Source organism: Nesoenas mayeri (assembly GCF_963082525.1).
Source record: "Nesoenas mayeri genome assembly, chromosome: 3".
NCBI classification, from domain to species: domain Eukaryota; kingdom Metazoa; phylum Chordata; class Aves; order Columbiformes; family Columbidae; genus Nesoenas; species Nesoenas mayeri.
Window position 1 is genome coordinate 20,142,595 of NC_137544.1, and position 27,426 is coordinate 20,170,020.

Below are 27,426 nucleotides of genomic sequence, written 5' to 3' on the forward strand. Positions count from 1 at the left end.
GTGAAAGTGAAGCTGTCAAGGAAGGAGGACAGTTGGTAATTAGGAAGAATCAGGGACTGTTGCCGCTGGGCACTGTGGAAAGGGTCACCCCGGTTTGGATGCTGAGAGCGTGTTGTCAGCAGCCCCAGACAGCTGCCTCGGGGCAGAGAAAAAGGAGCTTCAGTTACCGAGTGCCAGAGACTGTTTTATTTGACAGGACAGATGGTTAAGTTTGATTACCCAGGTCTAGACTCTGAAACTCATATAGACACTGCCTAAGCTGCCAGTTATGAGGAAATAATGAAATATTGCCTAGAAAAAAAAAAAAAAAAGTCACTAAAAGCTTGTGAACAACGGGTTTTATGTCAGCTGATTTTGCACATCTGCTGATTTTTAGTCCTGTGTATTTGCTTTGGACTTTTTCGCTACTTTACCCTTCTTCCTGTGTGACTGTTCCAATCCAAACACACTCTGGAAATTGTTAGCAGTTGCCCCTGGATCTGGTAGTTCTTGGTTTAGGCTGAAAGGAAGGTTATTAGCCTTAGATACGTTGTACAAACATCCAGCTGCAACTGAGTACTGTATAAAAAGGCTGATGAATGGGCCTCTGCGTTAGTGAGTTTCCAGTATTGTTCAGAGTCGTTAAATAGCTTTTAAGCATATGATTTTTGATGTAGTATTGAAAAGCTAGGTAAAGTAGAAAACAAAGTGGTGATCAAAATAAATAAAATATTTATAGCTCTTTAAAATTAATGTGCATTGCTTATTAGAGTAAGAGCTCAGGAGAGAAGCAATGTTAATTTACTGTAGCTATTTGGGAATATATTAAGTTCTATGGGATTTTTAAAAATTTTGTTTGTATGTGTTTTATTAATTTTATGGTGAAATCTCTTGGAATTTATGTGATGCATATGTTCTAAAGGGCAAACTAATTCTGTAATTATTTTCCACTTGTTACCCATTCCTGTTAACCCCTTCATTTCTTACATTGCTTTCAGTACTAATTCAGTTTTAATTGAAATCAAAGGGAATACTTGCATTGATTTCAGCGAATGTAGGTCAGACTCTCGGTATCAACACCTGAAAGCTGATAATACACCACACCAGGAAAAAGACAATAATCTTAATTTACTTTTATTTTGGTCATTTTTACTTGAAATTGTAGGACTAATTAATGGAGAGTTAAAGGCTGTGTGCATTTATCTACATTTTATTTTGTTTTAGAATTATAAGCAAGCTGACTTTTAAACCTATATTAACTTTTTTTTTTTTTTCTTTTTTAAAATTAAATTTTGCTCCACTGTAATATGCTCTGGTAGAATTCCAAAGTGGTTAAGAATTTTATATTTGGACAAACTAATACTTAAAGAACAGCGGTTTACTTTGTACAACTGAAATGATGTCGTGTCTAGACTCTGTTTTATAGAAGTATCTTTTTGTGTGTGGCCATTTTTGCAATAACATGTGAATTCCTCTTTCTGTAGTCCCTAATGTCAGCCGAAATGGAGATCCTTTTGTACAAACATCAATTGTGGAAGCAATTGCAACTGTTGACAGAGCAATAAATTCAACACGTACACATCTATTTGACAGGTATCTCCTCCTTTTTTTTTTTTTTGAGAGAAGTTAAAATTAATTTTGCCTATACTAGAAATAATGGAACATTTGTTAGGCAAGAAACCATTTTATTATTTAAAAGACATTGTGAACATCTGATTAGTTCTGAGAATACTAACAGTTCAACATGTAAAAATTCCTATTATTTAAACGCTCCTATCAAGATCTCTATTCACTGGAGCAGTCTTTCTGCTGAGATAATTTGTATTAAAAAGCTACTAAATGTTTAATTGCTACTCAATGTTAATATTTTATTACTTCATTAAATATATTTTTTCTATTTGCCTTCCATTTTGAGATGAGTAACTAAGGTATGTACTAATCATGTTGATGTGCTCTTCATGTTGCTGAATGTTTACATGATTTATTGTTATTTTGTAACTCCTGTGTACACTTACTATATTTTTCAAATTATCTATCAGCCGTCCTCGTTCTCCAAATGATTTGCTAGCCTTATTTCGATACCCAAGGGATCCATACACTGTTGAGCAAGCAAGAGCTGGAGAAATATTTGAAAGGACATTACAGCTTATTCAAGATCATGTACAAGATGGTCTAATGGTTGACCTGAATGGAACAAGTCAGTACTCTTTCCTTATTTTTCTGTGTTGAAGTGTATTTGCCTTCTTAAGCCATTTTACTTCAAGAGACATTTATTTTCTGAGTCTAGGTCTCAGCTGCAGAACCATTACATTGAACTCAGTGAAGTATTTGACTTTGCAAAAAAATTCGTGTTCAGATTCTTCTACTGGTCAAATTTGGTATAACGCAAGTGCATAACACGTCCTTTTTGTTAACTGCCTGTGTGATAATTCGTTAAGACCATCGTTTTATAGCAGAACAGACTTTTATGTTATGTATTAAATAATAATCAGGATTTTGTTCATGTCTCTTTAAGTAAAACAATTTAGTGGTGACATGCCTTGGCAAGGAGAAAAGACCATATAACAAGGATTTCTATACTTTACAAACCAAGGTTTCTACATGTACCACAATAGTATTCAAAGAATTATTGAAGAATAAGAAAGAATATTTCTTTAACACTAAACTTATGTAATGAGAAATAGAGTCTTTGCTGCTTTTTATAAACAGCAGAAAAATTCCAGGTTTAGTTTTTCTACTTTTTAGTTATTGAAGTCCAAGTGCAAATTCATGAAGTCCAGCTGGAGCCTATACAACTAAAACGTGTGTAGATATATATGTGGAAAGGCTTAAGACACAGAACTGAAACATTTGAACATAATGATAGACTTTTTGGAGAGCTTTTGAGACTTGAGACATAGCCAAAAGCTACAGTGAAAATCTAGAGGAAATATTTTTACTTATTATATTCTTTTTGATGTTTATAATTGAGTATTTATTATAACTTCCGATAACTTTAACTCTGACTGTGAACTGGGCAACTATTTATAAGGCCAAAGACTGCAAACTTTGTGGAGTACTGCAACATTTACTAGTAAAAGAAGCTTGTTACTCATTATTAGAGCTGAGTAAATAATTTGTGATTAATAGTTTACTACAAAAACTTATTCAAAATTCTTTGAAGGCTTACATTTTAAAAGAGCAACCTGATTTAATTTGATTCTCTGGTTAGGTGCATATGCAAGCATGTTGAATATAATACTATGAACATTTGAAATCTGATGTGTGATAATTGCTTGACTGCTTTTCACTAGGGTTTGGAACAGTGAAATTCAATCACCTAAAGTTTACCAAAAATTGACATTAAAGCATACAAAGTAATGAACACAAAATAAGGCAACTTTCTGTGATACTGGAAATTCTGTTCACAATCAGAGCTTGCATCTCACCCCTACAAAATCCATAGAAACCTGACTTTTAGGGAAACTCGAGTAGCAAAATAAATCTTTTTCGTTTAAATAGCCTAATGCTCAGATTTTAATACTCATAGTTGTCCTTATTTGGTTTTATTTCAAAATTCAGAGCCGAATGAAAGGTGTTACTTAGTGCTTTTGCATTAAGGACAGTTGAGAAACTTGACAGTTTCCCATTCAGAAAATCTTAGAATATCCCAAGGAAAGAGCCAAATTCTCCTCTTCAGTGCCAGACTGTATAACAAGGGGAATGGCCACAAATTGCTGCTTGGGAGGTTCAGTTTGGGTGTTAGAGAACACTTTCTCACCAGGAGGACAGTGCAGCACTGGAACAACTTATCCAGAAAGGCTGAGGAGACTCAGTCTCTGGAGGTTTGCAAGCTTGCTAGACAGGGATGCAGCTGAGCTGATCCAGTGCTGGAGACAGCCTTGCTTCCAGCAGGCACTTGGTCTGAGTAAGAGGTCCCTTCTAATCAATATTTCTGTGACTGTATGAAAAATCTTCCTTGCAGTTTGAAAAAATATAGCTAACATTATGTGACTGGAGCTAGCTAGCTTCTAAGCACTGGAGATGCTCAGCACCCAGCCTTTCAGAAAACAGAGCCAGAGCTACTACCTTGAACGTGAGGCTAATTAAGGATCTGAGACTGTCATTTATGGCAGCCTTCACTCTGCTCAGAAAGTCGCTGAATCTAAACCATAGACGAGACATTGCCTCCAACTTGAACTTCTAAACAGGGAAGTTGAACCTTTTATTTTACTTTAGTAATGAAGGTCAATCCACTGAAAACATTCATAGTCAAGTTTTGCTCACAGCTGGGTTTCAGAAATGTGGGTGGCAACCAGGATAACCACAGCAGACAAATGTTTATGTAAAGACTGTAGGAATAATGATCTTAATGAAAGAACTTCATGATGAATTAAGATCATTTAAAAATGGATGTTATTATAAAGAAGATATGTTTTCTGGTTGTAGTGTTAGAATTAAACTGCCCTAGTAGCCAGCATATTATAATATGTTATCAATAATATCCTAAAGAGAGTATTTTGCTGTATTACCCGGTGGCACTTACCAGTTTTACTTTGTGGTTTATTTTTCTTTTTCCTAGTCTGGAACATTCCATAAAATAATTTATGTATGTCTACAAGAACAGGACAGTTTAGCCTAATGCAAGCACTACGTCTCTAATATCCTTGCTCTGACTTGTAAACCACTCAGAGTACACATGGCCTGAGGCTGAGAAAAAAGAGATGCCCAGACTGAGCACAGGTCCCGTCCCAGCTGAGCAGCTATGAGCAAGCCAGTCCCTTTCAAGGCAAAGACAAAGCAGGGCTTTAGGGGCTTGGTTTGTAATTGCCCTGCGCTGTAGCAATTGGCAGAGAGCGTGTCTAACACGCATTGATGTGTTGAATGGAGGTGAAGGTCCATGTCTTCGCACGCTGGGACTGAGCTCAGGACTAAAAGGAACATTCCCTGACTGTGTGCAATTAGCCTGTGCCAACTTCTTGCAAAACTGCATTCACTTCATATTCTTGAGTGATTACTGTCATGGTGGGAACCCTGTGAGCCTGTGGGAATACAGTATCACTGCAGATTCACTCATTCCCTTTTTGCCTTCTGCCTTTATTCTGCTTGTTTGGTTTTACTCCTGACTGTAGCCTTTCCAGATTGAGAACCATGGGGGTGTATGATGGCTCCTAGGGAGCCAGAAGTAAATATGCATTGCCCAATATTTTGCCTCCTGGGCTCTCTTCTGGATCCTGGAACCTCACTCATCCACACTGTATATCCATGAATGAATACCTGTGCTTTGGATCAGCAGGGCCCATTTGAAGTGAATCTCCCAGTTGTCCCCACCTACTGAGCTTTGGTGTGAGTTGTGCTTTCGTCTTGAACAGTGTGGATTCTTCTCATATTAAGTGAAAAATTTGTTCCACAGCCACATTCAGTGCAGGAAAACAAAGCTTTTCTGAAGGAAATCTATTATACAATGGATACAATAAGAATGTCTTTCTCAGCATCAAAAATTTTGCTTTATGGACAAATTTCGGTTGGTCTACACAAGCTGATAATCTACATATAGCCCAAATCAATGACTTTTTTTTTCTGAAATGAAGCCCAAATGTTTCTAAGAAAAAATCACTTTCAGAGTGACCCCTAATAGGCAACATGGACAAGGTGCAGCCTGACTTTCTGTCATTTGCCATCGTCCTACACTGTACTAGGAGGCCTTATGGTCTTCAGTCCTTCAATATGCTGTCATATCACAGTAGAGATCATGCAACATAGCCTTACTTTAAAGTTATAAAAACATAATTCTGATGAGTTACACTATCTATTTTGTCTATATTATTTTTCTGCGAACTGAGAAAAAAATGCAGGAACATGATAAATGTGTTGCAGTCCCAGGGGTGAATGGTGTGGATTGCAGAGGGAACCTGTGCCAAGTGTTGTGTTATGTTTAGAAACTAGTCTTGGGTAATGTGAACGTGAGTTATTTGACACCACTTGTCCTAGAAATCACTCCTCTCTTTATCTATATTGCCTGTGATTATTTTCTTTTGTGGTTTTTATTGATTTTTTCTTAAGATTGTGCAACTTTAACTGTAATAACGCCAAACAAAATAGTCATGTTCAGTGAATTATCAAGTCTCAGAGACGAAGCCTTGAAATCCATGTAATTGTTACCAACAGTTTTTTAAATGCTTTTACTGACATGGGCAAAAATTTGCCATTTTTCTCAATATGATGTTTTTATTTCCGAAAATATCTCTGCTTTTTAAGTGAGCAAATAAGGAATGAGCCCCTTTTGTAAATATTTTATAAAAGTAGTACTTGAACTGGCATTTTACAAAGTTCTCTCCTGACCTAATAGTGGATGTTACTTAAATGATCTAATGGTCTGTTATACCTATATGATTATTATTGTTCTTTTGAAACAGTCGGGATATTTAATGTGGTGGAAAACTCAATATAAAAAATAACATTTCAAATAAATTAATGATCTGTGGAGACCATGAGTCTATGAAGTCTCTGATTTTTCTCTCTGTGTCTTTTCTGATTTCAGGTTATCACTATAATGACCTTGTATCCCCACAGTACTTGAATCTGATAGCAAATCTCTCAGGCTGTACAGCCCATCGACGAGTGAACAACTGCTCAGATATGTGCTTCCACCAGAAGTACAGGACACATGACGGAACATGCAACAACCTTCAGCATCCCATGTGGGGCGCTTCTCTGACAGCCTTTGAACGTCTCTTAAAGTCAGTCTATGAAAATGGATTTAATTTGCCTCGGGGAATTGAACCCAGGAGGCTTTCTAATGGCTACGCGCTCCCAATGCCTCGCTTGGTTTCGACTACTCTGATCGGAACAGAAACAATCACTCCTGATGACCAGTACACTCACATGCTCATGCAGTGGGGTCAGTTCCTCGACCACGACCTTGACCTCACCGTGGCTGCTTTGAGTGAGGCCAGGTTTTCAGATGGTCAGCATTGCAGTTCAGTTTGTACAAATGATCCTCCGTGCTTTTCAATCATGATACCACCAAATGATCCCAGAGTTCGAAACGGTGCACGCTGCATGTTTTTCGTACGCTCCAGTCCAGTTTGTGGAAGTGGCATGACATCTCTCCTGATGAATTCTGTGTACCCACGAGAGCAGATCAACCAGCTGACATCATACATCGATGCATCCAATGTGTATGGCAGTTCGGACCATGAAGCACTAGAAATCAGAGACTTGGCAAGTCAAAGGGGTCTTCTGAGACAGGGCATTGTACAGAGATCTGGCAAACCCCTTCTTCCATTTGCTACTGGCCCACCAACGGAATGTATGAGAGATGAAAATGAAAGCCCGATTCCCTGCTTTTTGGCTGGTGACCAGCGTTCTAATGAACAGCTGGGTCTTACCAGCATCCACACGCTGTGGTTTAGAGAACACAACAGAATTGCCACAGAGCTACTGAAACTCAATCCACACTGGGATGGTGACACAATATATCACGAAACACGCAAAATTGTTGGTGCAGAAATGCAACACATAACATTTAGCCACTGGCTGCCTAAGATCTTTGGAGAGGTAGGCATGAAGATGCTTGGCGAATATAAGGGTTATGATCCCAGTGTTAATTCTGGCATAACTAATGAGTTTGCAACTGCCGCTTTTAGGTTTGGTCACACACTCATTAATCCTTTTCTGTATCGACTGGATGAAAACTTTGAACCTATTCCACAAGGCCATCTACCTCTTCATAAGGCATTCTTCTCTCCATTTCGGATTGTAAATGAAGGAGGCATTGATCCACTTCTAAGGGGATTGTTTGGTGTTGCTGGTAAGATGCGTGTCCCATCACAATTACTCAATACAGAATTAACAGAAAGACTCTTCTCCATGGCACGTACTGTGGCTTTAGATCTGGCAGCTATGAATATTCAGAGAGGCAGAGATCATGGAATTCCTCCCTACCATGATTTTAGAGTTTACTGTAATCTTTCTTCAGCTCAGACTTTTGAAGATCTGAAAAATGAAATTAAGAATCCTGAAATCAGGGAGAAACTTAGCAGGTGAGCCTGAGATGAAGAAAAACACTTATTTGACTGTGCATGCAAAATTAGTACGTAAATGTCTTACCTAGAAGAAAATATTTGTTAAGAAAGGGGTAAAGGGATTTTTTAAGAAACTTCTATCCATATCAGGGAATAGACATGGAAAATTCCCAGATGTAGATGATTTCTTCACTTATATATCTCTGTGAACAATAAGAAGTTCCTATACACTGTATGTGTTCATTAAAGTATTACTTTGAAATTCTGATTTTATAAATGCTGTTAAATATGGATGTTGTTTCAGTGTAAGGTGATAGTCTTTAATGATAGTCTTATGCAAGTATTTACATGTTCAGTTCTATCCATTCTGTACACTAAAACAAATAGGAATATTGTTCATTGTATTTTCATGTGTGTTTGAAAGTATGTCTTCAGCTACCTGCTACCACTAGCTTATCTACACAACATCAGACAGAGAATTGATCTCAGCTACAGTAAAAGTGTACAAAGGGGCAGGAAAGAGAAGCTATTGAAAAATAAACGGTTCTAAGAAATCAGAAGAAAGCTACTAGAGGAAACTGTAGGGTAGACTTGCAGACCCCCATGATGTTCTCACATACTCAACCTACGTAGCGGGATGTCTTGTATATACACCCACAGGTTGTTCACAAAAGGAGTAGCGCGATCACTGTCACCTTTACTGTGACTCGTGTATATCTCTTGGCATTAGTTTTACCACATACTGATTATTTTGTAAATGTAGAATATTTGACATTGAATATTTGTGTTTTTCTGTTTATAGGCTGTATGGTTCCCCACTGAACATAGATCTATTTCCTGCTCTAATGGTAGAAGACTTAGTTCCAGGGAGCCGCCTGGGGCCAACTTTGATGTGTCTGTTAAGCACACAATTTAGGCGTATTCGGGATGGAGACAGGTAAATTGAAACACCATGGAAACCAAAGCTGTTTTAAAATTGAGGATGCTTAATAACAGTTGCAGTGTCTTGTTTCCAAATCAAACTGGATTTTCTTTTCATTTATGATTTTAATATGTAATGGAAAAGATGAAGAATACAGGCTCAAAACTTTGTTAGAAGCTATGATTAATTAATATTTCAAATCTGTGACTTTTTATGGTGAATATGTCATGGTGACCTCCAAGCACCACAGTCAACACATGCCGAGTTTCCTTTTGCCTGTTATTCAAGTCACCAGCCTTTCTGAAAAGTGGATATTACTCATCTCCTTTCATTGATATTTAATTATTTTATTGGCAAAGGAGCTGTGGTGGTTGAGACACTTTCACCATCTCTGTTACTTAAGCATAGACTGGAAAAGTGTCACACTGTGTATACAGCCCCTATACATATTTGAATGCAAGCAGTCTGTGCCCCAAAAGTGTTAAAAGCAGACAGGTTATGCCAAATAACACAAATTGGTAATTGTTCTAAAATTACTTTACATACATATAATGAGAAATTTCTCATTTTCAGTTTCGACAGTACTTGGAATAAGAAAATAGTCATTGCTATTGTTACAACATCCAGATCTCCTTTACATACTCTTAGCAGACTTATTTGGAATCAGAAAATCAACATTTCCTTCATTTTAACATAATTCATGACCTAGAATCCTGTTTTCTGCATGGCATGAGGGTAGGCACACTTAGAGTGATTAGTCCCATACTAGTGAAAGAGAAGCAGATGAAGAACTGGGAAATCAGATTTGCTTCACTTTGTCTAATGTTACTTGCTTTATCTAAGTTGTAAAATTATGACTTAACATAGTATAAAGCCTTTTTTATTTCTGTAGTAAATAGCACAATCCTTTTTGTCTGCTTTTTTAAAAACAACTTTCTTACGTAAAGTTTATTCTAAAATTAAGCTGTGAAACATAAGACTCTCATGCCTGGAGGCAGAGGGAGTAAAAGGAGAAATATACACAGTATGAGCTCCAGATTGCTAGTGACAAGTACCTATTTGTGTCACAACAGGTTTATGATACTGCATTTTGTGTGTGTGTCTGTGTGCATTTCTCCAGCAAAAGCTTTTTTTTTCTTCTGAAATAACATTTACAAACCATAGGAAAACATTGAATATTTAGGAAATGGGATTCTGCTGTCCAAAGAATACAAATGTTTTGAAGCATCATGCCAACAGTAGTAAAATATTATTAGACATAATGAAAGCAACCCTCACTTCTTTGAAAAGCCTTTACAATGGGCAGAGGATCAAAGCTGCCAGCACCACCCAAAACTAATGTGCCTGTGCAGGGAAAAGGAGTGATGTTTGAAGGGAGCCTAACTTCATGGCAACATGGAAATTTTGGAATCTGGTTTTCTGATCCCAGTACTTGGAAGTACACTGGCCACTGTCCAATGCCTTATGAAATGATACAATAAGTAGGTAAAATGAAATTCTTCTAGGTTTAATATAAAATGGTTATGGATTTTTCTTATTTAGGTGGAATAAAGTATCAATATAGAACTATGATGTTTCAGTTTTGTGAGATGTAAACAATATCATAGTGGGAAATTCTTGTATGTTAGAATAGTGTATCTTGATAACAAACTAGGTATAGATTAACTATTCTAATCTTAGCAATTCTATCACATTTTTTTCATACCCATAAGAAAGTTGCCTGGAGAAAGAAATCTATGGTGTTTTTAACCTCTACCTTAAGAGAAACTTAAAGCTGGTAGTCTGGTGCTATTTTTTATGTCCAAAGGCATCCGAGACATCAAACTTGGACTAGAAGAGAAGTCAAAGGATTTGTTGAAGATTTGGGAGTTTTCAGAGTGTCAGCATGATACCAAATATGGCTGAAGTGACACGAAGTGACATTTTGGCATCTGAATCACTCTCTCAGATACTATGTGAAGTTGAGAACAGGATTTATGGAATAATTAATTTCATACTGCATACAGTATTGCAATATCTCAGGATATATGTATATGTGACATATATATGTGATATATATGTTTTATAATTAGCAAAACCTGTCTTTTCTGTGAGATTACAGGTTATGGTATGAGAACCCGGGTGTGTTCACGCCTGCTCAGCTCACTCAGATCAAGCAGACATCTCTTGCCAGAGTTTTGTGTGACAATGGTGACAACATAACCAGGGTACAACATGATGTCTTTAAGGTGGCTGAATTCCCACATGGATATAGTAGCTGTGAAGAAATTCCTAAACTGGACCTGAGGATGTGGCAGGATTGCTGTGAAGGTCTGTATACAGGTGGATTTAAGTATATAAATGTGCACTTTGTTTAATGTCTGTTTATGTTAATAATTGTAAGAAGATATTTGACTTGTTCAGGTTTTGTTAAGATGCTACAAACTCAAATCTGGAGCACAACCCTTGCTATGTGATCAATCATTCCATATTTTATATTAAAGGAATGCATTCTAAATATAGCATAGATCTGAGCATTGCATGGTGTAGATAACTGTTTTCCTGTTTTCTTCCTTTTGTGGATAAACTTCCTTGTTCGTTGCTGTCTCCTTCAAAAGTTAGGGTAGTGGGGTGATTTGTTTTTCTTCAGAAATAAACTTTTTTTTCCTCCAGAAACAGGATTTACTTAGCTGCATGAAGCACAGGACACTGAGAATCCCATGTTGCTTGGTAGCCTATATGTTGGCTTGTATTACAGACACAGATTTTCCTCATGGCTTGTCTTTAGCTATCATCACATCAGACTTCATTGCATCTGTAACGTAGTTAGAAGATCCCTTCCCAAGAGACTCTTCTGGATCTCACAGATTTGCAGAATGATTTGCAGTAGCATCAACAACAAAATACTTCAGAGGACAATGACCTCTCTTTATTGAGATCTCCTTGACAGTGTTATTATTATTTCCTTTTGACAAAATTTGAATGATATGCCCTGACTGGAAAACTATATTCAGGTTTTCTGGGAGCTTCTCTGTGGAACTCTGATTATCTGTAAATTGCTGTCAGACAAATTACTAACTGGAAAAAGCTTGCTGTTATTAGAGATGGTAATGGTCAGTTGATGATTATTAGACTCTCATGATTAACCCAGCGAGAATGTAGTTTCTGTACCAGTGTCTTGTAGATTTTCTGATGAACAGTATCTGGATCTGAGTTCTTAACCTTTTCTGCTGATGATTCTCATGAGTTTACTACTGCTGAGTAGGCTATCCAATATTCTACCAAAAGATATGCATGAATAAAGAACCAGTGGATTGTATTTCTGAGAGAGCTCACACTCTTCCACCAGTGTCCATTTAACTCTTTTGGTCAGATATAATTCTCTCCTGTGACAGAGAGGCTTTTGGTGATATAGCTCAGAATTTAGGGCAGTAGGTAAAGGGTAAACTGATGGAGGATGTCCCTTCAACCTGGTATAGATACAGTAAATACTGAGGAAGAATTCTAAGTAGTGTGACTTTGCTATGAGAACAAATTCAGGTATCATTAAAAAAGACAAAAGTAGATACAGATTTACTATTCAAAGATATTGCATAATTTAGCATTTAAACTGGCTACTGTTGTCCACTGAACAACACTTTAAATAATAAATCCCTGCCTAAGAAAATTCTTCCTTGGAAGACTTGGTTCAAAATGTCAGTTATCTGTGTGAGGCTAGGATAAATAAATACTTGAGATTTCAATGAAATCTTTTACAGTTTTCCCAGTTATCGTTTCATTTCGGTCTTACTCTGTTTTTACCAGGGTTCTTTTTAGGTTATTCAGATTTTTTAAGCAATATTTACTAGGTTTGTCATTCCCAAATAGATAATAATAGCTTATAAAGCTCTAGATACGATTGACAAATTGTATATTTAATGTAAAGTTTTCCAGAATCTCTTCAAAAGAGCCCTGACATATGCCAGGAGCATTGAGAGAAAATCAGTTATCACTCTTCAAATTCTTAATCATAAGCAAGTAAATCATATTCTACCAGTTCAGGGTAAGTTCTCTTTGCCATGGTTCGTGAAGCTCAGTAGAGGGTTTCACAAATACATTCATTATATCAATTTGGAAAAATTGTAAAGCTGTTCTGGGAAATTATATGTTGCTTCTCTAAATGTTATGTTATCACTGAGCCTTCTGGAGCAGATGTTGTCTTTGGAAAGTCTTTAGAGTATTCAGCCATTCAACAGCCTAGGCTTGTATTTTCATTCAAGAATGTTACTACCAGAGAGTACTACTGGATGCAGTACAGTTAAACAGCTGCCAAGCAAAAGCAATAATGTTCTTTAAAAAATTGCCTATTTGTATCCCCTTCTTCTGAACTCATTTGTGCAGAGTTTAGTGAAGAAAAAACAAAGTATGCATGGCTTGAGCTGCTTTGTTGCGTGGGTGACTGGGCGTGATGCTTTCTGTGGGAATCCAGGTTTAAGCAATTAATTTTAAAAATGTATTTCACTCTGTGGCACTAGGGACTCACCACTACTCTGAAAAAAAAAACAGACTAAACCATTCTCCACATTTAGAATTCTTCTGATTATTTTATAATTAAAATTTTGCTAAGTTAAAATTTAGAATACAGAATACAGAGTACTGTTCATTGCACTTTATGTATATTAATAAGTGACCCATATGTTCAACTGTTTCAGTTTGGTTAAAAAACACATCTGTTTTTGTTATCCTTCCTGTTTTGTTCAAGTCAAAATGCTTTTCCATATGAAGAATAGAAAAAGTTCTTGGTTACAAACCCACTTCTTAGATTTCTTGACTAAAACTAGCATTTATTCCTTATAAAGCAGAGCATTATTCCTTTTTTATAATAACAATATCAGATTACCTTTAGATTTCAATTGATGAATCATACAACAGAATTGCTAGTTTATGGTGGGAAAAAGAAGGGGTTCTGCTGAGGTAAACAAGTTTTTCTTCTGGTTTCCTTTACTTTCTACCTTTCTTTGTTTTGTCAGAGATGGTGAGACATTACTGCAGATTTACTGAAGCTCTTTATTTGAGCAAAGAGCATTCAACCTTCAGGTTTTCTAAACAATAACATTTTGGTGCTATTTTCAGGCTCTCTAGTGGGAAAAAAAGAAAAAAAGAAAAAAAGAAAAGGAAAAGAAAAAATAACAGAGATGTTTTTTTTTAATTTGGGTTTGGTTTTGTTGTTTTGTTTTGCTTTTTTTTTTTTTTTTTTTTAAGTAGTCAGTGTATGCTTCCATGATTACTCTTGCTGACTTTGTATCTCAGTTCTCAATCCGAAACACAAAAATAATAAATCTCTCTTCTCTCATATATAAACATGCTGTTATGGTTATGTAACATCTTTTTTTGAGTTAAATTATGTAAGAATAAGACTAGAAATTAGGTGCAAAGACACGATGGCTCAAATGGAAACATGTTTTTACTCCTAATGTGTAAATTTGAAAAGTTTTCCATTGTGAGTTTTTACACTTTTGTGAGTGTCACACTTTTCTTTTTTTTTTTATTTTTTTGGTAAATCAGAATGAAAAATTTCTTTAGGCTTTTGTTTTATGTCAAACAATGACACACGAGGAAGTGACTCAGACAAGATGCAAGTCATCCAGTCATCCTCCTAAGTGTAAGCTGATATAGGAATGTATTTTTCTTAACTGGTTCTCAGCAACAAACCTGTTTCCTGTATCAGATATTTATCTTTTTTGTTTAATTCAGGAAACAGCCCTATACAAATTCTGATTAAACCTGTTTAAATCCCACTGAATTTTACTAGAAGAGTTATGACATTCTTCAAATCAGTGCGTTTATACATGGTCTTCCTGTAGGATAGACCTATATTATGAATTCCTGCATTTTAAGACCAGACCAACAATTATGCCATCTCTTGCTTCTGTACTGACCACATTAGTGTATTTGATTTAAGGATTGCTTCTAGAAAGCCATCAACTATTTGTTTTAATGATAGTACTTTATTCCAAATTTAAATTTGTCTGAAATTTACTTACAGTATTGTATCTTACTATTCCCTTCTCTTTATTCCCTTTCATCTTCAATGAAAATAGTAAGCAACACTGGCCTAAGCACTAAATGCTGTGGAAGACTTAACATTTTAAAGTGTTAACAGTGATTTCACTGTGAGGCTGCCAGATCTTTTGTGACAATGGAAATTGTTTACCAAGAACTCTTCAAAATAACAACATGATGCAGTTTATGACTGAACATGTTTTCTCTTCACATAGATCTTGTAGTTTGCTTCTGCCATATCACATTAATTTTGCTTTCTACATTCAAATGTATCTTTTACATTTAAATTTACTTTTAAGGGCAGTGTCTATTAGCTTAATAACAATTCAAACTATGCCAGGCTATTAAAATAAAGTTCATCACTCTGTAATTTTAAGGATAGAAGTACATTTATTATAGTTCAGCATTTCTGGATTATTACAAATTTTATTGAATCAGTATTTTTATTTAGGTTTCATCCAAATCAAGGATATTTTCTCTTTTTCAGGTATTTATGATCAGTAAAATATAGTTCTATATCATGAACTTAAATTAAGGAGACTTAATCGATGACATTGCTTTGTCTTTACTGCCAGGGGACTCATGCCAGTAGTTGCCATCTCTGGTGAAAAGCAACAGAGAAGCGAGAAGTTGTGTCCTAGTTTTGGCTGGCATAGAGTTAGTTTTCTTTCTGTAGTGCTATGTTTTGGATTTAGTGTGAGAAGAATGTTGGTAACATGCTGATGTTTTGATTGTTGCTGAGTAATCAAGGACTTTTCAGCTTCCCGTGCTCTGCCAGGTGCAAAAGAATCTTGGAAGAGAGTAAAGCCAAGACAGCTGACCCAAGCTGGCCAAAGGGGTATTCCTTACCATATGCCATATGACATCATGCTCATCATATCAACTGGAGCTGGTCAGGGGCCAAATACCACTGCCTGGGAACGGACAGGCTATAGTGTCACGGTTGGCGAGCAATTGCCTTGTGCATCACTTGTTTTTTGTTTGGTTTTGGTTGGTTGGTTGGTTTTGCTTGGTTTGGGGCTTGTTTGTTTTGTTTTGTTTTTTTACTTTTTATTTTAATTATTTTATTTTCTCCTCTGTGCTGTCGTATTAAACTGTTCTTATCTCAACCCACAAGTTTTTTTTTCCCCTTTCCAATTCTCTCCCACTTAGGGGTGGGAGTGAGTGGGTGGCTGCATGGTCCTAGTTGCTGGCTGGAGTTAAACCACGACATGCTGTCATTCATACTGTTTAACTGCAAACTCCTAAATGAATCACCAAATCTAAGTTCCCAGCCTATTGAAGTCCCATTGCAGGCAGTAGAGGAAGAGATGTCTCTAGAGGGCAGTTCAGGCTGCAATCTCTTCCTCTGTCAATGTCCATTGGCAGTTGGATGATTTCCATCTTCCCTGTGTTCTGTCATTGCCTTACTAAAACACTGATACCTTCACAATCTAGTGGGCAGCTGAGTTCTTCCCATCCTTACTTTTCGAATTTCCATGTATTTTCAGTCTGTCTGTAATTATTTTTTCTCCCTGACCATTGATATATTTGTTCCAAAAGATGCATGATTTTAATCTGCAAAACTTTCTAACTAATCCTGTTTATTTTTATTTTTTTTTTTTTTTCTGCTGAGGAGTTTGGATTTGCTTTGGTTTCGTTTCAGGAACCAATGGTTCTCCTATATCTTCCTGCAGACCTTCCAAAACCTATTCAGAACACAAAGACATCATAGATTCTTAAATGTCTTTAGGCTATCATTAACCATCACAGAATCACAGAATGTTAGGAATTGGAAGGGACCTTGAAAAATCACCTAGTCCAATTCCCCTGCTAGAGCAGGAACACCTAGATGTGTCAACAATGTATGTAGTCGTGTTCTGTAATTTATTTGGATATTTGCTTTCCCAATGATGTCTGAACCTTCTAGTTTTGGTAACATCAGTCTGTGAGCTTTGAGGTCAACTATAGAGAACATCTTTATATTGTTAGAATTCCTCAGTGTATCAGCTGGAAGATAACAGTCTGGGTTGCCACTTTGTCTTCTACACCATTATTTTTGTCCAGATGTTTAAATGATGTTTATGCAAAATGCATCTGTTCCAATCTGAGCAGATTAGTGTTGGATTTTAGACCAAGAAATTACATTTTTTGCTGCTATTAGATTTAGCATTTTTTAGAAAGACTTATTTAACAGAAGAAATGAAGAAATGCAGTGTAATGTGCAATAATAAAACCAACTATTTTGAGTTAGGTCTTCGTTTGGGGTGAAAAGTCTTTTCCAATGTTGTGTAAGTTTTAAGTAGCTGCTTTGTGAAAACATCTAGTAAAAAAAAATCTTTGACACTCAGATATTTTCAGTGTTTCTTCTCCCCTTTACTGCTCCCACTGGCTTGAGCAGAAGTTCTTAAAACCAAAAATGCTTACCGTAACAGCAGCTTAATTCACTACAATAAATCTCAGAGAACTGAAATATTATCAAATAGAAGCAGTAGTTACATTATGTGTGCTTTTCTTCACATTCTCTTAGTCTCTCAGGTTGTTTTGGCTTAAACTACCATTTGATTAATTCTTCTTGGCCCTGATTTTAGACGTGATTCACTGGGAATTAAGAGTGCTCAATGCTTCAAAGTGCCAGGGTTTTTTCTACCCAGTTTACGTTATAGGTGCATTTTTAAAACCTTGTGAGAAACAGGGAATTTTCAAGTTGACATATTAAGTCTTAAAAAATTACAGAAATGTCAGGTCTGCATACCTGAAGCTGCCACTGCACATATGGTCTCATATTTACTAGTCTAATGTAATAAAACCTTCCCAGGATTTCAGACCTTTGTTTCTGAAAACCAATCTAGGAATAAAAAGAACCACAATGGGCCCTTGTGTTACTATACACATATATATTCTGCATGATGACCTTAGCAGTTATTAAACAAAGGAGGGTGGCAGAAACCTTTCACAAATTGCTTCCAAGAGAAACTATAATTTCTATGACACTCAGGAAAACTTTAAGCAACAGATTATTTTAAGAAAAAAATTCTTTCTAGTTCTTTCTCCAGTGGCCCTTCGGAGTGTGAGCCCTTTTCTCACCACACTAGATGTAGAAGTGTCTAAGAAGTGCCTTCATGCCAAGCGTCTTACAGACATAGCGGTCTGCTCCTGTCTGAAAGAGTTTAGTGTCTGAGGGGGCAGCAAGAAGATTGTGTGAGAAACAGCAGAACACACAAGAAGAATGAGCAATATGTTGGCAGTAAATATCATCTAGTTCTTTGGTGGTGCTGTTATTATAGGAGGAAGGTAATAAATTTACTCAAGAATGGGACAAGATGCAAGGAAAGAAAAGGGAAGGAGATTTGTGTGGATAAATTACTTTCAAGAATGATTTCTAGGTATTGTTTTTGAACCGGAAATCTATTGCTACTTTTTTTTTTGTCAGTCTTATTTTTCTTGTCTTAATTGATATGAAGCCATGGACAAACTAAGTTTTTCCTATCAGCGAAATTATAATAAGCTAATATAAGTAAAAGTCCAATACAAATAAAAGTACTCCAAGATACTTATTTTTGTATAATCTCGAGAAACTTGAAATTTGTTTCTCAAGTTGCTCAGTTCAACAGTGGTTTGAAGTACTTTGGATTAATACTTTAGGTATTCTATCTAGCTACTGCTAAATTCCAGGAAAATACTTTGTAGAATGCTATTGACTTTCCGAATAAATTTCTTGTGGTACAAGTTAAGAGCAACATTAGGGAAAATCACTTCTTCCCCTGTTCGGTTGTTTTCATGGCTCATTCTGCTAATACCAGACTCAGTTGGCGTACGTCCGTGGGATTCTGTATTTCAGCTCTCCCTTCTCCTTTCTTAGCAGACTCTTTGCTTCTAACAGTTGAACATGCTGTTGGTTCCCACTGCAGCTTAACCCATTATAACTTTGTTTTAAAGCTTCTGTGAACAGATATGAGATAACTTCTGTTTTCTCATTGTCTCCTCTCCAAAATGTTGTTCCAGATTTGGTTTGTTTTCCTTTTCTTTTTTTCAAATGGGACTCCTTCCAAATACTCACTGTAGTTGGAAGGCTAAATATAAAGAATTAAAGGAAAGACATACTTCATCTTGTGAAGACGTCCCCTTAGGATCACAGGAGATTTCTGTCATGATTATTCTCAGGCTTGCGATTTTTGCTCTATAGTGTGGTCTTAGGTTCTAAGAGACTGGCAATATTTTCAAATCCCTCAAATTTGGAAATAGGACTGATCAGCCAGTAAAGTGTGTCTGCAAATGTTCTCCAGGATTTAATTAAAGATTCTTTTTCAAATGCCAAAAATAACAAATAACAATGCCTGGAATATATGAGGAAGCAACAGGCTGTTTTTTCTATCATTTTCCTCCGTATTTAACTACCCCATTCCAAAAACAGAAAAGTAATTAGAAGCTGAGAGAGTGGAAATTTCGGAAGTGAAAAGAATAGCTAAAGTAGTACTGATATATTTGTGAAAATAATATTTATTCCTTTGTTTCATACCAAAAAGCTGGTCTGTGAATAATCAAATTCTTTGCAGCCAACTTGTTTAAATGTTGTATCACTGCGACATATTCAGCTGCTATCAAACTGATTCCAGAGGGATCACACTGAATGTATAAATTGCCTTTGCCAATTCAGAAGATACTGTAAAACTGTATTAAAAATATAACTGCTGAATTATACTCTAATTTACAATGTATAATTTCTTGTCTAATTTCAGACTGTAGAACTAGAGGACAGTTTAATGCATTTTCTTATCACTTTCGGGGAAGACGTTCTCTTGATTACAGCTTTCAGGAGGACAAGCCCTTGAAGAAAATAAAAATGTCAAAAACAGTAAGGTGAGATTATTATTTTTCTTTAAGGAAGTATGAAAAAAAATTGTTTTCAAAGTGGAATGGAACTGAATTATTTCTTTGTAAGTGCATGCCACGTTTTTCCAATGTCTACTTTCCCAAGTTTGACTGATGTATTTCATTCTGACGTTATACGTCTGCTAACAGTAAACCACTTTTTAAGCTCAGTTTTGTGTAGGACCCTTTGAGAATGAAACAGTCTAATGCTTTTGTTCTTCCTGTGCTTTTCATGAAAAAACTCTAGTAACAAAGCACAATTTGGAGAATTTGGAATCCCACATTGCTACTGTGCCTGCAGTAACCAAACTAAGTTATTTCCTTTCCTTCTTGGAGCTGCTAGGTCCTCCTGGAGAAATAGGAGGAAACCAAATGTTAATAACACTAGCATAAAAAATTGTGATAATGGTAGGGATTGCTTCTAGTACCAAAATATTCCATGCAGGAATGGAGAACAGTGGTGCAACAGTGTTGTTTATAACTCCCTAATACTCAAAATACTCTAGCAAGGAAGTAAATCACAGTGTCAGATGCAAACGATCAACTGCACAGGGTCCCTGAAATTTCCAGTTCTGCTCAGACCAGACATTTCTTGTGCAAATCATTCCTGATGAGCTAATTTGTGACTCTTTTGAGTTATAGCTCTTTCTATATAGCATGTGTTCTTTTAGCAAATAAAATTATCTGCTTGAATGAGAAGATTAGGCAGAGTCTACCCACTCTGGAAAGGAAAGCAGGTAGACAGATATGTAGACAGGTAAATTTATTTCAGCAGTTTCAAATACCCATGTGGATGTTATCGCACTGAGGAAACACCGCCACTATATTTCACTTAATTGATAGGAAGCTGTCCTGAAGTAACAGAGCTTTTAGGTGCTTAGGATTTTAGAAAAGGGAGTCAGCATCTAAGTATAGGCTTACTTATAAACAATAGGAAAGAAAATGTTCCTTTGAAGCAACCTTTGAAGGTGGATATTTTATTCGTCTTTGCCAGTGCACTGTTCGAAGTTTTGAAATTTACAAAACAGTAATTCACTTTTTAAAGATGCTGGTCCCATAATTCTAAAGCTGTAGAAGGGTTAAATTAAATAAAAATGAAAGCAAGAGAAAGAATTGCTTATATCTAAGCAGCAGCTGGTTTTATATTAACTTGCTCTTTGACTGTATTTCAGAAATGAAGCTACAACAGTCCAATTACTAATTAGGACTATAGAACTACAAGTTTAGAATACTTTATTTATAGCATAAATAAAGCTAAAGCAACCTCAGTCCTTTAAGATTCTCATCAGTTCTCATGCTCATTGTTGTATTTAAACTGCATTCCTGGTGAGAGGATTTTTTTCAATAGATTGAGCAGGTGGGGAAGAGTAAACTTTGTGTTATACAATAACAGCTGGTTTACTTGAATTTTGGCATGTTATGTTGTTTAGAGTTCTTTTTCTTTAATTTAGATGAAAAACTATGGGAAACTAAGTAGACTGAACACCTGCCAAAAAGTGCTCTTTTAATTTATGCAGAAAGGTTATAAATCATGAGCCCTATTATATAAGAGAAGATTTCTTTGCCAGTTCATTCTTTGGTTATCTCTTAGCTCTGGAGAAGACATGCTAACAAAAAAAGGAATGCTTGTTACGGATTCAAGGATCTTAATGTAATAAGTGAATTAATAATTAGTGTTATCCTCATTTTTGAATACATGGTTTTAAAGTGGTGCCAAATAATATATTATTAGTTATGGACAGTTCCTTTGACAACAGTTTCCAGTCAACAGATTGAACTGAATAGATAGCTGGAAAGTGCTATAGACAAAAGACTCTAGATTTTGTGTATGATAATCAGTATTGTTTTCAAATGTTAGTTAAAATGGGACACATGGATATGTTCATATCTAAAAGTGCTTCTCATTTCTTCATGAAAAACACCTTTTTCCTTTTTAAAGGAAACTTCTTTAAATACACATTTTGCTAATGAGCATATAGAGGGAGAAACTTTGAATCTGAATGTGAAATGTGAATTAACATTTTTTTAAGACTCATTTTTGTATGCTTTTCATATTGAAAGCTCAGGGATTTCCCAGTGAATTTAAGGTGGTACTCTACAGTGTCACTGATGACAACTTTGTGTGTGATCCCCCGGCATGAAATACATACATTATTTTTTTAAGTAGAAGAAGTTCCCTGTTGCTAGTGATATTAATGGTAATCCACAGCTCACCTGACTTGGGGCTGTCTTTAGCACCAGTGGGTCTTGCATGCCGCTGTGGTTCATACAGTTCCTACATTTGCTGATTGCCCTTCTTGTACCTTTTTGCTAAGTATTCTAAAATATCTAGCCAAATAAAAATGAATTAGATTAATACTCTGACTTGGCATTCATTTGTTGCAGTTCTGTGAAACATAGTAAATATTTTCGTAATGCCACATCAGCATCTAATGAGAATACAAACATGCCTGCAGTGAATGACTTCAAAGAATTTGTTTTGGAAATGCAAGAAACTATTTCAAGCCTCAGAAACCAGGTAAGGTGCTATAATGGATAGTTTCTAATTGTAGATTTAATTTATAATATTTTCCTAATATCACTCGTCTTATGTTTTTAATATTTAGACATCCACTGCAACCCAAAACCAGCACATAGTACCTCAAACAAAACACATCACAGAACAGGGTGTGTTATTATTTTTTATTTCTATGTTCTTTTGAAATCATACTGAAATATTCTACAAATAGATCCTCTTGACTTTTGAAACTGAAGCTTTGTGTAACCATTGTAAAAATTTGTCTGTAATGTTATTAAAATCTTTTTTCCTATCTGAAATGTATAGTATCTATGTAAAACTATGATTAAAATGTAGACTTCATCAGAAGTAATATGCGAGACAACAGCTGTGAATATAGTTAAGATGTAGATCGCTTAGAGAAGACTTCTGTGATGTGGCATAAACTCTTTATTCAGAGTAATTCAGCCATAGTGGAATTCAGTTTTAAAAATGTACACCATACAGGACTGACAAGTCCATAGTACGCCAAAATGTTTGCCTAGAATAATTAAGTTCCTCCAGAGCAGCTTTTTCGTGCAATTTATAGATACAATTCATATACTAATTTACATTGTAACTTGATTACATCTTTGATGGTATTATTTAGTCGTTGTTGTACTCATCTTCATTAAGGAAAAAACAGATAGTCAAAATTCCAAGTAAACAATATTAAGTTGTTTTGGTTTGTTTTTTTTATTTCACCTCCTTTTCATTCAGACATGTTTTAAAGATTAGATTTGTCTGTCCATATATGTCACATATAGTTTGCTTCTCTTCATGTGCTCTAGTTGTATGTTCCAATGGTAGGAAAAATGTGTCTTCTGCTAGTTTGCTTTTGAAAGGCTGTTTGCACATGTATTACACGTTTCTAGTCTTTTAATGTTATGAAAGCTAAGTAGTCAGAAGAAAAACCCAGGCAAGTATTTTTCATGGATTAGGTAGCATAAGAGAAAAGACAGAATACCTTGCACAAATAAAAACCTTTCTTTGATTCAGTTATTAACTCTTTTTAATGTTTTCAGATAAAAAAACTTGAATCACGCCTCAGTAAAACTGATTGCACTGATGAAAAGGGTAAATCATATTCCAGCAATGAAACCTGGAAAAGGGACCCTTGTACTTTGTGTGAATGCAAAGTAAGTATGTGGAAACCTATTTTTGAGAAAGAAATTATATTAGGATCTGCTTCCAAAACAGCAGTTCAGTTTTGTGCCTGCTAATTTCTGTGTAATAGTTACTAATTGGTTTGTTACAGATTTTTAGTTATTTGGTGCAAAAAGTTATATTATTCAGATGTCCCTGCCCTGGTCACTGATTTTCAGTCTAGCCTTTATATACTTCTATTACATTTCTATTTACATTTATATATAGTTGTACTGGCAAAATTAACTGCAAAGTGAGAGACTTCTTGAAACAGTCTACTAAAATGCATAAAAATCAATGAAAGCTCATCTACCTTAGTCCTTGATTTTTATTTTCTTTCATCATGGTGAAATTTTTAAAAAGGTAGTAAAATAAATATGTTGGTACTTGATATCCCAGAGTTTCGTGCCCGAAAGTTAGATAAAACTGTACACTGCTCTGTTAAGGATAGTATAATGCAAAAGCCTTCTCAATATAAGTTTATGCTGAAGTAAACTATGTGGAGTTAGTCATAGTAGCCAAGATCTTAGAGAGGATGAATGAGAGAGAACATATTCTTCAATAAAATGAAAAATGTACTTCCTTTTTGGAAAATGTAGCTAAGTGTATTCTGGTTTTGTTACATTTTTCCTGTCACAGGTTGGTCAGATTACCTGTTTTGTAGAGTCATGCCCGCTGGCTGACTGCGAAGCGCCTGTGAAGGTTAAAGGAGATTGCTGTCCAGTCTGCTTAAAACAAAATATTAATAAAAAGAAGCCATAAGTCTGCTTTTTAAGAATTTAGGGTGCATACTCCTCAAATCTCAATGCCTGCTGATGGCAAAACCAGGTAACTACAGTCTTAACAACAGCAATAAATCAAGTTTTACAACATTCTAATGGTGCTGCAATAGTGTAACATAACTTATCATTTTATTTTCTGCCCATGAAGGTAATCACAATGCAAAAATTAACAAAAGGGAAATTAACAAACAGGTCAAAGTTAATTGTGTGTTAAGCTTCTCAGGTTAGACAAACTCAAACTGGTGCTACTTTAAAAGAACACTGTCAGGTGGTTTTAGGTACCCAAAATGACTGGGCTTAAGACTTACTCTGAAATTAACACCTTGTTTCCTACCTTTAATTATCAACATCAGAAGTTTACTATCCCTTTTCAGTACCAGTCTGACTTGATATTTAGCTCTTTCATAGTATTGAGTAAATGCAGGGAAACAGAAAACAAGGTCACTGTGCCCAAAGCAATGCCGTAAGGGCCAGTTTCCGCAAACACCTATGCACGGAAATTCTGTTGAATCACACTATCATTTCTTCATCTGGACCAGCAAGGAAATAAAGCAAGCTACATGACACCTTTAATTATAATTTCGTTAATTCAAGGAGCAAAATTAATCAAAATTTTCACACACACAAAAAGCTAGTTTTATTAAGGAAATATAAAGAAATATAATTGGAAGATACAAAAAGCAACTGAATGTATATTCCAGATGTAATTGACAGTGTTCCTCATTCTAGGAAAACACACATGACAGAGTAGCATATGATCTTAAAATGAACGTAATCCTTTTTGTCAAAACATATGTAATTTCTTGGCAACTTGTTTGTTTGTTTGTTTCTTTTATCTTAAGTCATTGTACCATGACCATGCAGTCCAGTTTTAAAGCATGCTTCTGTTATCTCAGATCAGCTCACATGTTTGTATGGCCCTGTTCTGAAAACGTAAAAAGATGTCACATGCCATTTTGTAAACAAAGATTTCTACTGATTCATTGTGCATATTGTCAATAGACGTATGTTCCTGATTATATTGTGGCACTGTTTGTTGAAAAAAAGAACAAACAAAATCAAGGATCATGAGTAATTGTGGATTGACTACTTTTTCTGACAAGGCATTTCATTTTTTTTTGTTTGTTTTTTTCCAGTTTCATCTAATGCATTTATATTTTTACCTCAATATTTTTATCATTCATGTTAAAGATGGTCTACCAATGGACTTTATTTCCCATTTAATAAATGTTTAATGTTATAGAGTAAATGTCTACACTAGCATTTCAAACTTGTGTACTTTTTAGAATACAAACTGCATATTTTTGATGAGGAATTATGTATTATATTCAGTGAAGGACAACTATCATACCTCATTTTACAGCTTTTTTGCGTTTATTCAGAATTGATTCTCTCCCTGAATACCTAATATGTTAGAATTTAAGGCTCTATCCTTAAGTCCCAAGTCAGGACTAACTAGAACCAGAGAGCTTCTTTAGTTACATAGTTCACTGACTTGTGAGTTTATTGTTCAAATTTAGGGAAAAGAGATTTGGGTATCAAAGAAATCTGCACAAAATCAAATATTCTCATCTTAAGCATTTCCAATTATGCAAACAAACTGAATACTTAGCTATTGCATGGTAGATCAAATACCTGTCTAATAATTAACCTAGCACAGCAATATGAGTTCCACTATAATATTTTGGCACATAATTTCTCTGATTACTAACATTAATAGTTCCTAATTTGGTAAACTGAAACCGTGACACACGTTCAAACATTGGTGTATCTTTAAAGCTTCCTGCAGAAACTTGTTTCTTACTACGGTAGGAGCAGTATGTACACGTGAGTGGTGTGTTAAAGGTGTGTGGTAGAGGTACACATGGAACTATGATTTATATTTTTAAGAATATTTTAATTGATTTTATATACAATGTTTTGACTTATGTAATTTTCTATGTTAATGCTTCTAGAAATTGTGTGTGGCGAGTACGTTTGAGTATCATATGGTTCCTAGAGGTTGTCATTCCTGTATTTCTTTGATACTCTGGTATTACGTTGACTTTTGTTGAGAGTCCAAACCACATGTCTCATCCTGTAATTTCAACTCAGATGGAACTCCCATTGACCTATAGCAGGAATTCCTCCAAGAGGAAGGATTGCAGAGCTAAACCAAATAGAATTTAACTGTCTAAACAGTTAAATAAGGCAGTAATACATTCACCTCATTTCTACTTGCATTCTTTTATTCCAATTTTATATTAAATAAACTTTCTCAAGATTTTTGCTTATAGGAGAAGAGAGTTTCCATTTATACATTATAAAATAGTACCTTATATCTGATTTTTCCTTTTCTCCAGCCTCCAAAGTAAAGTGAGAGGTTTCCTTCGTTGGTCACTGTTTATTCATATGGTATATAAAATGGGCTTAGGAGTCTGGATATGCTTAAACAAGTGTAATATTGAGTTATTTTCTGTCATCCATCTGCTTATAAACCATTCAGGAAAACCAGGTCTTTATCCACAGTTTAAAATGTAATGAGTCATGGATTGTACTAATTCAGTTTTATTGCAGTGTCTACAGAATCAGCATTGATTTTTAACACTTCTGAAACAGTGGCCAATGGCTAGATGACCATTTCCTCAGTATCCACTGTGAGAATATTGCTGTAATATGTTGCAAATTTTACATATTTATTTCCTGTGTTAATGTTACCTAAAACAAGTCGTTGTTTTTATTTTGATCAGTAAATTTACCAAAGAATTGTTTGCACTGTATAATGAATGCTTTTCAGTTAAAATAAAATGGGCCACCTTTCCAAGTAAATTCCAAGTGATTTCTTGTTGATACATGTACTGTTTAGATTATTTGCTGAAGATTCCTGATCATAAGCTTTTATCGAACATCCATCTTACTTATGCTGGATTGTCATGACAAAGACTCCATTTCTGAGAACTAAGCAATGAGCTAATGAATCATATAAGTTCAGTAGGTTCTTTAATATAATGACACATCGAATTAAATATCTATTTACTTTTCTTTTAGGTGATGGGAGAAAAATGCATGTAGACTCAGAAAGGTCATTTAAAATACACCTATTTCTTAGCACAAATGTGTATTTGAAAACAATGCTGAACATTTTTTTGGGGAATGTCATAATACTTACAGCTTGTTCCTGCACAGTTTCTTAACTTCCTAATG

The 27,426-nt window shown here is 35.4% G+C and overlaps 1 protein-coding gene across 1 annotated transcript in view; it reads left to right on the top strand.

The window, feature by feature from the left end:
* PXDN (peroxidasin) overlaps positions 1-24,223 on the top strand; it is a gene marked incomplete at both ends in the record, with an annotated part of 84,540 nt that extends 60,317 nt beyond the window's left edge. The window contains 9 exons of the mRNA XM_080342528.1: positions 1,464-1,572; positions 2,019-2,176; positions 6,500-8,003; positions 8,788-8,922; positions 11,009-11,217; positions 19,647-19,767; positions 22,165-22,297; positions 23,341-23,454; positions 24,101-24,223. Of these exons, the coding sequence (XP_080198654.1) occupies positions 1,464-1,572; positions 2,019-2,176; positions 6,500-8,003; positions 8,788-8,922; positions 11,009-11,217; positions 19,647-19,767; positions 22,165-22,297; positions 23,341-23,454; positions 24,101-24,223 (2,606 nt within the window). The remainder of the gene's footprint in view (positions 1-1,463; positions 1,573-2,018; positions 2,177-6,499; positions 8,004-8,787; positions 8,923-11,008; positions 11,218-19,646; positions 19,768-22,164; positions 22,298-23,340; positions 23,455-24,100) is intronic.
* Between the last annotated feature and the right edge of the window lie 3,203 nt (positions 24,224-27,426).